The sequence below is a fragment of the Phaethon lepturus genome, unplaced genomic scaffold, assembly GCF_000687285.1.
Source record: "Phaethon lepturus isolate BGI_N335 unplaced genomic scaffold, ASM68728v1 scaffold21332, whole genome shotgun sequence".
Lineage (NCBI taxonomy): Eukaryota > Metazoa > Chordata > Aves > Phaethontiformes > Phaethontidae > Phaethon > Phaethon lepturus.
In genome coordinates, this window is record NW_010524448.1 from 25,229 (window position 1) to 38,446 (window position 13,218).

The following is a 13,218-nucleotide window of genomic DNA, read 5'->3' on the forward strand; positions in this document are numbered from 1 at the left end:
ACAGGTGGATGCAAGGCTGGACTTGGAGTATCTTTATCCTCCTTTCTTTATGCAGGTTGACAGACTCATAAACCTATTTGCAATATTCAGCAGTGGCATCTCAGAGATGTTTAAAGCATATATTTAACAGTAAGGGCCATTCTGGGATTACTAAAGTTAGGGTAGGTATTTTTATCTGCAGCCAGAAGCTTTTTCATCTGAAAGTTAAAACAGGATGATTTAGGTAGCTACTTGAAATAGTAGGGCTTTGCTTTTTTGTGTTGTTTTTTTGTTTTGTTTTGGTTTGGTTTTTACAAATTTCCTGTCTTAGAAGTGGGCTGCAGCACCAGGTTTGCATCACAGTTTTATCTAGGTTTCCATCTGTGGAGTGTATGCTATAGACAATTCCAGCTTTACCTGCTTTTGCATTTAAAGCCTCATGATCCTGTCCAGTTCTAGAGGGAGATTGGTGCAGTAGACATCAACTAACATTGCAAAGCCACTTTTTAAAATCAGTACGCAACCTGGCAGGAGTGCTGGGGATGTGCTCATATACCCCCATCCTGACATGAAGTTGATTACCAGAACTCTTTATTAACCCAGGACCATGACAGTAGAGCTGTTATGCTTTGAGTGAGAAACTGGTGATTCTGCACAGCAGAAACCTGCCTGGAATGTGCCTGATGTTCCCTGCTGGGCTGCTTTACCACCTGGCTGCTCTTCTTCTGGAAGCCACTCTGTACAGGATACCTCTGCATCTGGAATCTCCCCTGCATTTTAGAAAACATTCTTTGTAGTAAAAAAGAATAGGAAGCTCTTTACAATTACATACAAATATACCAGCATGCCCTGGACAGCTTGTCATGTTCCAAAATAGCTTCAAGCATTGCTAAGCAGAAGCAAAATGCAAATGAGAAATGAGATGCAGTGGAAGTATATCTAATCTGAGTGCATGTTTCTACAGATTTGATAGAAATCTTCTTAACTGGAGAAATTAGCTGTCATCTGCTGTAAATCATCAGTCACTAATTACCCCAGTTATTCACTCATATCTCAGTCTTCTGTGTCACAAAAGCGTGTGTGGCTATAAAAGGGGAAGGAGTGGGTAAAAAAATCCTTACTCTAATGTGACATTAGAGAACGTAGAGGCTTTCTTCTGTTAGCCTTTGCAACCTTGAAACCTGCAATTTTTTTTATTTCGCTTTAAATAATTTTTTTTAGTTTAACGTTTTGAATCAATTTTATTATCATGAAATGTGATGTATTGACAGCCTCGGAGACATGACTGCTTGTGCATAGAAGGTACTCTTGGTACCACAGGCTTTTTGGTGAGCTTCCTCTTCCCAGCCTGCCTGAAAATTTGGAGTCCAACTGAGGCTGTGTGAGAAGATAACAGTGCAAGTTCTCATGGTGTGGGTGGCTGAGGCAGGCAACAAAGTGACCAGCTAGAGGTTATGCTTGCACAGAATTAGGCTGAGAACTGTTATCCTCATGTCATGCATGTCATTAGTTCTCAGTTTAATACTGTTAAAATATTTGCATGTACTTTGGCTAGTTCCAAGGGAGTAATACCTGCCTATTTACTAGATAAGGTGATACCAAGCGTTCAATAGGATATGGTAGTATGCTTCAAATGTAAGTAAGATGATGTAAAAGTAAAGACATCAAATTGATTCTGAGAAAAAGAGCCTAATCATTATGTATTGTCTCTAGAAGAAGTTGTAAATTATTCTTTCTTTTGTTGATTTTGTCTAGACAGAAAACCATGAGAATAGAGCTGTGAAGTCCATAGCCACATCCATACAAAGCCAGCAAAAATCTCAAAAAAGTTCTCCAAAAAGAGATTTTGCAGATGCTTATTTTAATTTCCTCGCAATTTGTGGCTCATGCCAGTGTCCTGACTCATTGTCACTCCGGTATGGTGATATGCTGAGTTTTCCAATAAGGAAAACAAGGGAGTGGTGAGTCACTGGCTGAATTCATATGCACTTAATGTGCTCTATCATTATCTATACTGTTTTTATTTATTTTAATTAGTTCATATACAAAGTCTCTGAGATATGTTTCATTGCATGAATTAGCTTGACTTGTTAGTCTTCTGTAAAGATGAGAAAGCCAGAAGACTAGAGCTTTTGGTGTCAGGCGCACTTTTTTCTGCTGTAACATGCATAAAGAGAGTGTGAACAAGGGGAGAGTCTTTGAATTTTCTAAGATTTGAATAAGTGGAGCAATAATGTCCATATTTTTTGAAGTTCTGCTATTTGGTCTGAAAACCTGTTAAGACTGCTGATTTAGATCTGAAATGGCGCAAGAGCAGCCTTTTCTCTCGGTAAAGACTGTGTTTTGTTCTGTGTTAGAGCAGAAGTATTGCAGTGCAGCGTGTGCCTTGCTTGGTTTGTGTAAGTTAAAAAACTCGAAATGGGGTCTGAACTGAGTCCTGAAACAGAATAGAGATGCCAGGGATGGCCAGCTTCATCTGAAAGCTGTTAATGATTCCTGTCATTTGAGATTACTAACATAAACCTTAGCTACTCCTTATATTTCCATTTGTTGTTTAAAGCTGTAACAGCTTCTGATTTTTACCATTCCACATAAAGCAATCGTTCCAAGTCTCAATGAATGAGTTTGTTTTTAAGTTCAGGTCTAGGTGACAATTCATTTTAGCCTGTTCTTTCAGCCAAATCACGTCATTTATCTGTAATTGAAGTCTTTCCTTGGCTTGTGGGAATCGCAAGGCTGATTAAGATAGGCTAAGGCAGAAGTCTCAAAGTGAGATGAGGCAGGGGTGAAATTAAGGATCTCTTTATAGGGAGCTCTATGGCAGGGGTGGAAAGGAGAGCAAAGTGACGCTGTCAGCTTAGTCTCACATTTGACCCCCATGTCATTTTGCAGTTTTACTGGTGAGACCTGTTGTTGCATCGAATCATAAATGGAAAATCTTCCATGTTTTGGAATTTATGTAAGCTCTTGGGCTCATGTTGGCCGAGTATCGCATGTTCTCCATTTGACAAGGGCTTCCTTCCCAGCCATAGTCCTGGGAACAGACCTACGCTGTAATTAGGGAGATGAGGGATTTGATTAGGGTGTGGTTTTGCCAGTGAGGCACCCAGCATTTGGCAGCCACAGTTGCATTCAAATTCCTATTTGTTTTGATTTTTTTTTTTTTTTTTTTTTAATCTGAGCAGGACTAGCTGTCCTGTGCTGCCTTCCCTAGACGGCCTGGCCCTCTGTTAATGATGCCTTGTGCTAATTGATGCTATACCTGATGAACTTTTTTTATTTCCTCCCACTCTTGCAGGCAGTTTTATGATAAGACTTTGCATACAGTGTTACAGTGGAGCTAATGTAGAGGAATCATCATTTATTACTACCTAGCCCCCGCCAGAGATGGAGGGAGAAATTGTTTTATAATATATTTTCTTCTCCAAGCCCTTAGTTAATTGTATTCCTTTTTTTTTTCCTAATGATTAATTACTCATTGCATGCCATGCAAGTAAGCCAATAGCCTTTGGGAATGAGTGAATAGCTCATATACATTCCCACTGATATTATAATAATGATAAAAACATTGAATGGAAAAAGTGGGTGTGACAGGTGGTGCAAGTCTCTGAGGATAATACTGGTTTTAGATTCAGAATAGGAATGTCACTACAAAGCAGACAAACTTTTATTTAGTTACCCAAGCAGTAGTGTGCCTGGCAGAGTGTACAGCACCTATCCTAATGAAAGCCCACTGAAAATGCTGCTGAGGGTAAACAGCAAGTCCTCTTGCGTGTCAGAGCTACAGATGTATGCCCTTACGGGTTTGCACTCGATTTCTAACACAGTCTTCTGAGATGAGCCTTCAGCCCATCCCCTGTCTGTCTGTGCAGGTAGTGGGAGGCTACTGGTGTCTGTGAAGGCTTTGAACCCTCACACTTACCTACCCTGGGGTTTTGTTAGCAGATTTTTAAGCAGCTGTTTCATGGCCTGTGAATGACTGCCAGTGCTGGGCGCTGAGCCTCTGGCTCATTCTGATCCTCAGCTTGAACTGCTGTGCTGGATTTCACTGTGCTCTGCTTTATTACTCAGGGAAACCCCTTTCTAAACATGCCGCTGTGGGTGTTGGCAGTTGCTTTTCAATGCTTTCTAGGTCACAAGTTTCTTGCATGCCAGTGTGAGCAGCTCTTGGGAAACCCTTGTTTTGATTTGTCTAGTTGCTGGTTTTGTTTTGTTTACTTCTTTTTAATCCTGCAATACTATTTCAAAACCAAAGACTGTTTCACCAATGTGTATTGTCACATTGTGCAACGGTAGAAATTAGTTTTGCAGAAGGAAAGTCTGTGTGTCAGGGAATGCTTTCATGGCAATCCAAAGACGATGGTACTGTACTTTAGTTCTAGACTTGCTCGTTCTGGTAGCAGTGGGAATTTATCTTGAGGTACAAATATCAGCAGGGCTACCACGGAGGTTTTCTGCAGCTGAGTATTTAAATAGGGTCCAAATTGCGAAGCTGGTGTTTAATAGCTAGTGGGTGGCTGAGCTGAAGCCAGCTCGTTTAAAGCTTTAGGGATCTGTGTGTGAACTGCAGTCACACCTTGGTGTTGCAGTGAAGATACAATCACAGAGACCTCAGAATAAACTTCTCTCCACCTAATCTTTTCACATGTCTCCGAACAGACAGGTGTGTACACCACTCCTGTGTCTCCTTAATGCATTATTTGAAGCAAGTTGAATATGGCTGCAGGCATGAGGAAGAGCCTGATGGTATGAAGGTGGCTTGTGCCTTTCATGGCTAGGAGGCCAGGGCTTGGCTATCCCTGCTTAGCTACCTCCACCTGAGGGAGCTGGTCCTGGAAGAACCAGGGAGCATAACCCGGGAAGGAAAATGCCTTCATAGGAGGAGAGGTAGGTAGCAACAGATAATGGAGGAAAAAGAATTGTCAGTACAGAATATGCTCTGGCTCTTTGTGAGCCAAGGGAGTGTGTGAAGCAAGCTGGATTCTCCTCCACCTCCTTTGAGGCTTCCCCGAACAGAGGTGCAAGTCCAGGGCGGCAGTGGGGCAGGAGAGAAAGTGCTGGGAGCACACATGATTGCTGCCAGTGCCCAGCCTGCATCGTGTGGAAAGTTGTGTTCTGGTTTCTTTCAAGCACCATAATTTTTCCCCATTACAAGATACCTTTAAAAATGCATGTGCTTTTTAAGTAAGTAGTTATGTTGGCCAATGGTATTGCGGCACGCATGCGGTGTGTAAAGAATGTGTATTGACGTTTCTGACGCAAGGCTTGCTGAACTGAAAACCTGTGGCTTTGTTTCTGTAGCTTTGTGCTCAGTGCACAGGCTAATGCTGTATTTTGCACCTGCCTTGGAAGCAGTTTGAAATCAAATCACTATGTTTTGTTTTGGTGAGTGGAAAATGGGGCTCTCCCAGGGAAGCTCTGATGTCTTTCTGCTTTGAAATTGTGATTTCATTGTGGCTTAGCTTACAAACACTATTTCTTACTGTGGTGACTCTTTATTCCTATATACAGGTAGCAGTGGTTAGGTGAAGTGCCCACATTTATTTTAAATATAAAGGACAACTAATGCACTCTGCACACCATGGACTAGTTCTGTAAATGATGGTTACCACAAAAAACATATGTACTAAGATGACCTTCTGTTCCAAGTATCTTCTTACCACCTATCAGATGACCTTCCACTCTTGCAGCTTTTGTTTTGTGGTAGCTCTGGTCAGTAACACAAAGTCTTATCTAGGCAAGCGGCTTGCCTTGCATGATCAGTACCACCTACCTCCCTAATTTGAAGCCCGAACCGTGCACTTCCAGGAAAATTTGCCTTTCCCAAGGCATTTCCCCTAAATCAGAGATAACTTAGGCCATTAAATGTGGACCTGCATTCCAAGAGCCTCAGAATCAGGTCTTTTATATTCACTGTGAAATGACCATTAAAGAATGAGAGGCAAGAGTATGCTGGATCCTGTACTAGATCCTAGAAATGCTCTGGCAGTGTAGGTGGATGAGGTCAGCCACGTTCCTCTTCCCCATTTACTTGACATTCCCTCCCTATCTAACACTCCACACCCAAAGACCTTTTATCCTCCAAATTGCTCTTAAAAGTCCTCTTCATGCCCAGTGCCCGCAAAAATCCGATAACTGCTTTGGTGTCTTTGTCAGGTACTTTGACATTAGTGCAGCAGACCTAGTAAAGTAACCTAGATAGGGATGAAGTAACTAGTCATTGCTCTGTCTGGGTTTCCCAGTAAGTCCTGTCTCTGTGCCCATCTTGATCAGCACTCCTGGCTAAGTGCTGCCCATATTTCATCTCAGGGAGTTCCAAGCTTTATATCAGCATTAATAGCGTCTGGTTCAGCTGGTAAGATACTTTGGAAGGTTGGCACCATGTTTCCTGCATGTTTGTTCAGTACTGAGAATGCTGAATGTGCTTAAGAAATAATAGGTGATAGCACTAACGTGTGCCTTGTAATCATAAAGACATCCCACATGGCCATCAGCCCTCATGAGAGGCCATCTCAGGAAGTGTGGTGCCTGTTAGCTGCTCATGGCTATTTTGAGATCCTCCTGGGACATAGGTATGAGCTTTAATCCAGGAAAGGCCTTGTTAGCCACATGTGGTGGCTTCCCTTTCTTGGATTGCATCAGGTGTTGTGAGACACCTGGGAGCACATCTCTACAAGCAACATGATCATTGTCTGGAGCTTGGCTCCAGTCATCTCTGCCTTCCCATCATCTAGAAGCAAAGGAAAGTCAAAAGCTCTTTCATTTTCCTGTATTCTCCCCTGGACTATCATTGCTTAATTGTATCCCTAAATCTTATTAAAGTTTGGGGTGAGTCATTGCCATGGCAAAGTGAAAACAGAGCTGAGCAAATTTAAGAGGGGAGGAGTGTCTTCCAATAGGAACGTGCTGAGCAAGAAAACTCCCACAGCAGTGAGAAACTCCTATCACTTCATAAATGTGTTGCATCATCTGCTTGCTGCTGCCTCTAATTTAGTTCTCTACATCCCATATCAAAACACCTGTAGTCTGAAGATAATATAAAACAGACTTGGAGTAGGAAATTCATGCTAATTAGACATGTAGATCTCTCTTAAACATCTGACACCTTCCTCCAAGCTCACACAGGACTTACAATTCCACGTTGTCCTGTTGCATTGACTATTCACAGAACCCACTTCTCTCTCCACCACCAGAATAAAGTTGTAGGCTTAATCCAAGGTGGCTGCACTTCAGTGTCCTAAATGTATTTAATTTGTGGCTACAGTAGTTTAAGCTTGTAAAACACATTATGATCTCTTGTGGAAAAAAGCACTGTGGAACTGTAAAGCCATTGTCACTGGACAGATAATTTCTTTGTAATGAACTGGAAGACTTCCTCTGCTTTACTGTGTAGGCACCACTATAATCCCTTGCACTTGCTGTTCTGGTTTCTGATGCAAATCCAGAAAAAAAATCTTCTTTCTGAGGCTATGTTTTCCATCACGTCCCAGGCTCCTGCTCCTTGTAACTTTTGGTGATTTAATGTGCCTCGCTGGCATTCTGGTGTGGCTGGGGATATGTTGCTGTAGGCAGGGTGGGCACCTTTCAGCTGGTGGAGGGAGCTCTGGATGTGTGTGTGTATTCCATAACGGGATTAGCACAGAAACCCAGAGCAGCTGAGACCGGAAGAGACTTGTGGAGATAATCTAGTCCAACCCCCCTGCTCCAAGGATCTGCCTTCTCAGACAGTTTTAATAAGGCAGGGCTACAGGTCTTAATCTCCCTGTTCGCATCACTAAATCTGTCCCTTTGGTATCCTGTGGCAGGACAGTAGGTTGTGCCATTTTTCTTCTTGTACAGGTGAGATTCTGATGTTGGCTTGTTCTTGCCCTTCGTACACCACCTGTTTTAGAAGGTATGAATCCTGCTTGGTGATCACTTCAGCACAGAGGTTTCTACCATGAAACCAACATCAGGGTAGTGTGTCTGCACTAGCTTCAGGGTAAATTTTTTTTCATCAGTTACTATCCTAACTAAAGTATTTGCTGGGGAACAGTACAGTTACAGTGTCCCTTACTACTCTGTTTTTCCTTGCAGACTTTAGGTAATATACTTGTAGCCTGTGTCACAGAGTTTAATTATTAAAATGAAAATCTTTCATCATGTCAGCGGGAATTGAAGCCCCATCCTGAAAGAAAGGTGGGTGCAAAACTTAGCCCTTTGTTACTGAAGTAAAAGAAGCTTCAAGTTATTTGGGCTGAACAGGAGCATGGCATCCATCAGCAAACCATTTGCCCATGGATCAGGAGGTGAATTGGGCATCACTTTGACCACGCAGTGATATACCTGCTTGGATTAAGTCTTGTATTGAATATGCCTGTAAAAGCAAGGAGAGCTTGCATCTCTCTGACTTGGCTTCTCCAGCTGGAGTGTCTGGGGCTCAACTGCAGGGAGTTAGTAGGGTATTTAATTTCTGTGTAGCACAACTGAGTCATAATAGGAGAACATAAGAAAATATTGTATTTGGTATTTCCTCTCTTCTTCCATGTTGTTCTTGAGAATGTTGATGGGTTTATCTTCTATAAAATCGTGATTATAGTACCTGCAAGTTGTTCTGACTTACTTCACCTGATGTGGGCAGTCTGGGACCAACCAATAACGGAGCATAAATTGAAGGTGTTCAGAGCTGGTTAAGCGGAATAAGGTTTCTAGGTTGGGTTGCAAGAGAACTGTTTTTTTTGTGAAAGGGTGGGACACCAAGGAGAGTAAGTCAGTCATCTAAGCCACAGAGGGTTTTACTAGGCAAATATAAAATTTATTTTTATTCAGCAGATATTGCCTGGATAATGATATCTCAGTTATTAATGGAGCAAATGAGGGAAGGACAGCCAAGAAATACCAGGGCATTTTGAAAATGGAGCTTACATCTAAGAGGAAACTAAGAAGTTCCTGTTGCAATTATAGTAGACAGCAGTGCTCCAAAGGAAGAGAAGGGACAGGGGAACACTGTGTCACGCTGGTTATAATCAGGCACTTAAGACTTCAGAAAATTACAGAATCACAGAATAATTGAGGTTGGAAGCGATCTCTGGATATCATCTAGTCCTGCTAAAAGCAGGGTCAACTAGAGCAGGTTGCTCAGGACTGTGTCCTATTGGGTTTTGAGTATCTCCAGAGATGGGGAATCCACAACCTCTCTGTACAACCTGCTTGACCACTCTCACAGTAAAAAAGTTTTTTCTTATGTTTAAATGGAATTTCCTGGATTTCAGTTTGTGCCCTTTGCCTCTTTTCACTGGGCAACAGCGTGAGGAGTCTGCCTCTGTCTTCTTTAGCCCCTCTCCTATCAAGTATTGATGCACATGGATAAGATTCATGCCCTTCCCCACCCGGAGCCTTCTGTGCTCAGTGCTAAACAGTCTGATAGGGTATGGAAGTGGGGATTGTTGCACTAATGTTACTGGGCAGATACTGGTAGTCTAAAGCCAGCCTAAATGTTGCCCTGAGTAAATGGTGATGTATGAGTAATACAGAAGAGGCCAAATGAGCTTTCTTTCTTTTTCCTTCATTTTCTGTATCTTTTTTTCCTTTAGTACCTTTAATTTATGTCTGTTTTCTTGGAATTGTCCCAGATGTCTTCTGGGAATAGTTATCTCTGGATCTTTTATCTCTGTGTGTTTGTCATTTAGTGTGATCCTGGCAGTCCCAAAAGCCAAGACATTTATGGTGAGTGAGTTCAGGGTGCTTAGTTGATTCCCGTGACCTGCAGTGGTGAGCAGGATCACTTTGGATAAAGTCTCAGATCAAATTTTAAACTGCAATTGAACTTTTATAGGTGGTGAGTATAGTTGGAGAATGGTGTTTCTCATTTTTAAAAAAAGATACTTGCATATCCTCAGTTTTGGGGAAGACGGTAGCCTAAATGAGGAAGTCCCAGATGTTAAGAGAGCAACTGTCTCTGTTCCAGACCCAAGAAGTCTGAGTGCAGTTTGCTTAGACCATAGACAAACGTTCAGGCCTAAGGATCTGTATCTGATGCAGCTGGCCCATCTTCAGCTTAGCAAATGCATATCCCCCAAGATGAGTTATAAAAGGTCTCTTGTAGGTTTTCTCTGTTGTCTAGTTGGTTACAAAAGCATGGCTGTTCATTTGTACCTGACATTATATGTACTTATATGTTTGATACCCAAGTGCTAAATCTAGCTGAATATGTGAATGCTACAAAACCTGTTAATATTGTTTATGCCAATTAATATATGGGCGTGCAGGGAAGATAGAAGGTTGGGTTTGGTTCTGCTTGTAGCTGCTTTAAAGCTTAGCATTTGGTCACTTACCTTTACTAAGCTATTTTAAATTTATTTTCTACATTTGTTTTGGAAATGAGAGCCCCCCCAGAACTAGTTAAATGTGAAAACTTCCATCATTGCTCCTATTGCTGTGTCATATCTCCTTCCAACAGAGATTTGTTAAAACTTGCCTTGGAAGTTAAATTGAAATTTGTTTGTCTTGTCAAACCATTTGAAGCATCTAAGGCGCAGAATTTCCATAAAATAACAGAGGTAAGGGAACTGGATTCTGCAGAAAACAAACAAAAAGAAAACCCTGATCGATCTTAAGTAGAAACGAAAGACCGGTTTCTCATGCATGAGGATTTTGTTCCCAAACTCTTTGCATGATGTTACATCTACCTACCTGTGCTGTTACTGTAGTAGCCCAAAATGATTGAGTGTGCATGTATAGTAATGAAGCCAATGTGCAAACTTTAGAAGTGAGGTGTCTGCTGGAATTTGAAGCTTTGCTGCTGCTTCACAAAAGGTTTGAGTTGTATGCTTTTCAAAGGCTGAAGGCACTGAGTATGTTCTCTCTGTTTTCCTCACAGGTGTGTTACTAGACATCCAGCAGCACTTTGGAGTCAAAGACAGTGGGGCTGGCTTGTTACAAACAGGTAAGAGCATTTGTTTTCGTGCTGGTTTTTGTAACCTTTCTCTTCTCAGATGGGCGCTTTCAGATTTCTTCAGTTATGGCCTTTGGGCACATCAGCTGTGAAATATACTTTTACTAGGAAGGTGAGTGAACAATGAGGGATTTTTGGGTTTTGATTTGCTGGTGGGCAGAAAATAAGGGCTCAGAATGACTTAAGTGCAGAATGGGCCAAAAGCAAACAAACCTAATGAAATTATTTATGACAACTAAATTCAAAAAGGAGATGGCTACTTCCCCTAGATCAGAAAACCCATGATAAACCAACAGCAGGATCCTGTTGTTCTCACTTAAATCTCTGTGGGTTGGTAATAAGTGTGCTGTATGATGCCCTTCATGTGCTCTACAGAGAATCTGCTGAATGTACAGTAACTGGCAGTATAGTGTGGCATGAAAATGTAAAACTCATCAGGACAAGTACCTGAGGATGAAAACTGCAGAAAAGGCTAACAATCACTGTATTCATGGTAGCTCATGGATTAACAATATCCCTATGATTTTGGTACTGTTAGCTTCAGACATTTCTCTCCTTATTTTTAAGACAGACAATTGCAAATGTGGTGTCCTTTTAACGTAGCAGACATTTTAATGTTGCAGACAGAGCTGTACAACCTCAGGACAAACCCAGCTTTTCTGGCCTCTAGTCCTGAGGTGAGGAGTGCCTTTGTCAATGGGCGGGATTTGGTGACATTGAGTAGCAGTCTCATGTAGTTACGACAGCACATTTGATCTTTATGCAGAGTTGAAAGGACTAGCCAGAGAGCAAATGCAGTATTATGAAGAGAGAAACAGTCTGGTTTGGAATCTTCCTACAAAATTATTGGTTGGAGTCATAGATTTGTGGTGTTGTGGTTGTCTTGTCACTGTCATGTGTCTGAGGGAACCACACTGGAACAATTACATCTCTGAAAAAAATTAGAATTCAATTAGGATTAGAAATGCCAGAAAGACATTTTTTTTTCCCCATGCTTTTTTTGTTTTTTTTAATGCTATTACAGTGGATACCAAATGCCCATCAGGAGCTTGTCCATGAAACTGTAGCCAACAATACAGCATATAAAATCGTGCATTCTTTATGATCACGCTAGAGGTGAGAATGTTCTGGAGCTCCATTGTTGGCCTTTGATTTCAAACTATGTGAACCACTGCAGTATCTCCTCCTTTTTATTTTCTGCCACCCATGGCACAGCAGGGTCCTCATCTGTGGTTACGGCTTCTTGGTAACGTTGCAATACAAACGATTAATAACAGTTTGTATTAAGGCTTTAAAAATGCTTTCCTTATGGGATGGTAGAGTTCAGCTAAGCTGATATGTGCAGCACATGTCCAGAACAGAAGGCCTGAGCTTTACAAGTGTTACTGATTATAAGTAGCATCAATCAGTTATGCCCAAAGTGTCACTGGTTGTCCATCAAGTTCTTTTCTACAGCAATTATTTGTATTTTTTTATTGTACTCAGAGGAACAGGTCTTCAATGTATCATTAGACATGAAGTGCCTTCAGGAAAATATTCTGGTGGAACATGACACTTGTCACAGCATTATATTTAGTCTTCATTCCCCTCTGGATGAAATCCTTCTGCAGATGATTTACTGATAGCAAGTAAGAGCTAAGCTCCAATGGGGCACTTCATTTGTTGATTGTAAGAAATGTTATTTATTTCTCTAGCAAACATAGACAGCATCTGAAAACAGTGTCACTGAGATACTGCAAGATTGCTGCTGAGTGTGTGTTGAGTTTTGTAACTGATAACTGTTCCTTTAAGTTTTTTTGCTGATCTGAAAACTGAGGGCTTGACTTTGCCCCTGCAATGTAGATAATAGTGTATTAATCACAGTGCCATCACAAGAAAAGAGTGCTCACAAAATAAAACACCATTTCATGTAAGTAAGGTTAGTGGCATGTAAGTGAAAACTTATTACATGTATTACTTCAGCTTAACCAGTTTCTGTGTTGGCAGCTGGCCCATGGCCCATGTACCCTTAACCCTGGTGAAATAAAACACACTGGCCTAAACCACCTACTTTTAATCTTTTGTCTGTTCTCTAAGTCTGACCTCTCTAAATGTGCAAATTGGCAAAAATGGATGCAGAGTGTACAAGTATTTGACCAAGGTTGCAGATGAAGCCTATAGTGGAGCTGCAACCAGGACTGATACCTGCTAGACCTCTGTCTTAACCTTGAACAGTTTCTTTGCAAGCAGAGAGACAGAAATATCATCTTATTCCCAAGAGATGGTCCTGCTAACTAATTGAGTGATGTGAGACAAAAGACTGCTCA

General features: G+C 41.5%; 1 protein-coding gene across 1 annotated transcript in view; it reads left to right on the forward strand.

Moving 5' to 3' along the window:
• SPNS2 (spinster homolog 2 (Drosophila)) overlaps positions 1–13,218 on the forward strand; it is a 118,383-nt gene that overhangs the window by 25,217 nt on the left and 79,948 nt on the right. Inside the window, exon 2 of the mRNA XM_010282464.1 lies at positions 10,838–10,903. Coding sequence (XP_010280766.1) covers positions 10,838–10,903 — 66 coding nt within the window. The remainder of the gene's footprint in view (positions 1–10,837; positions 10,904–13,218) is intronic.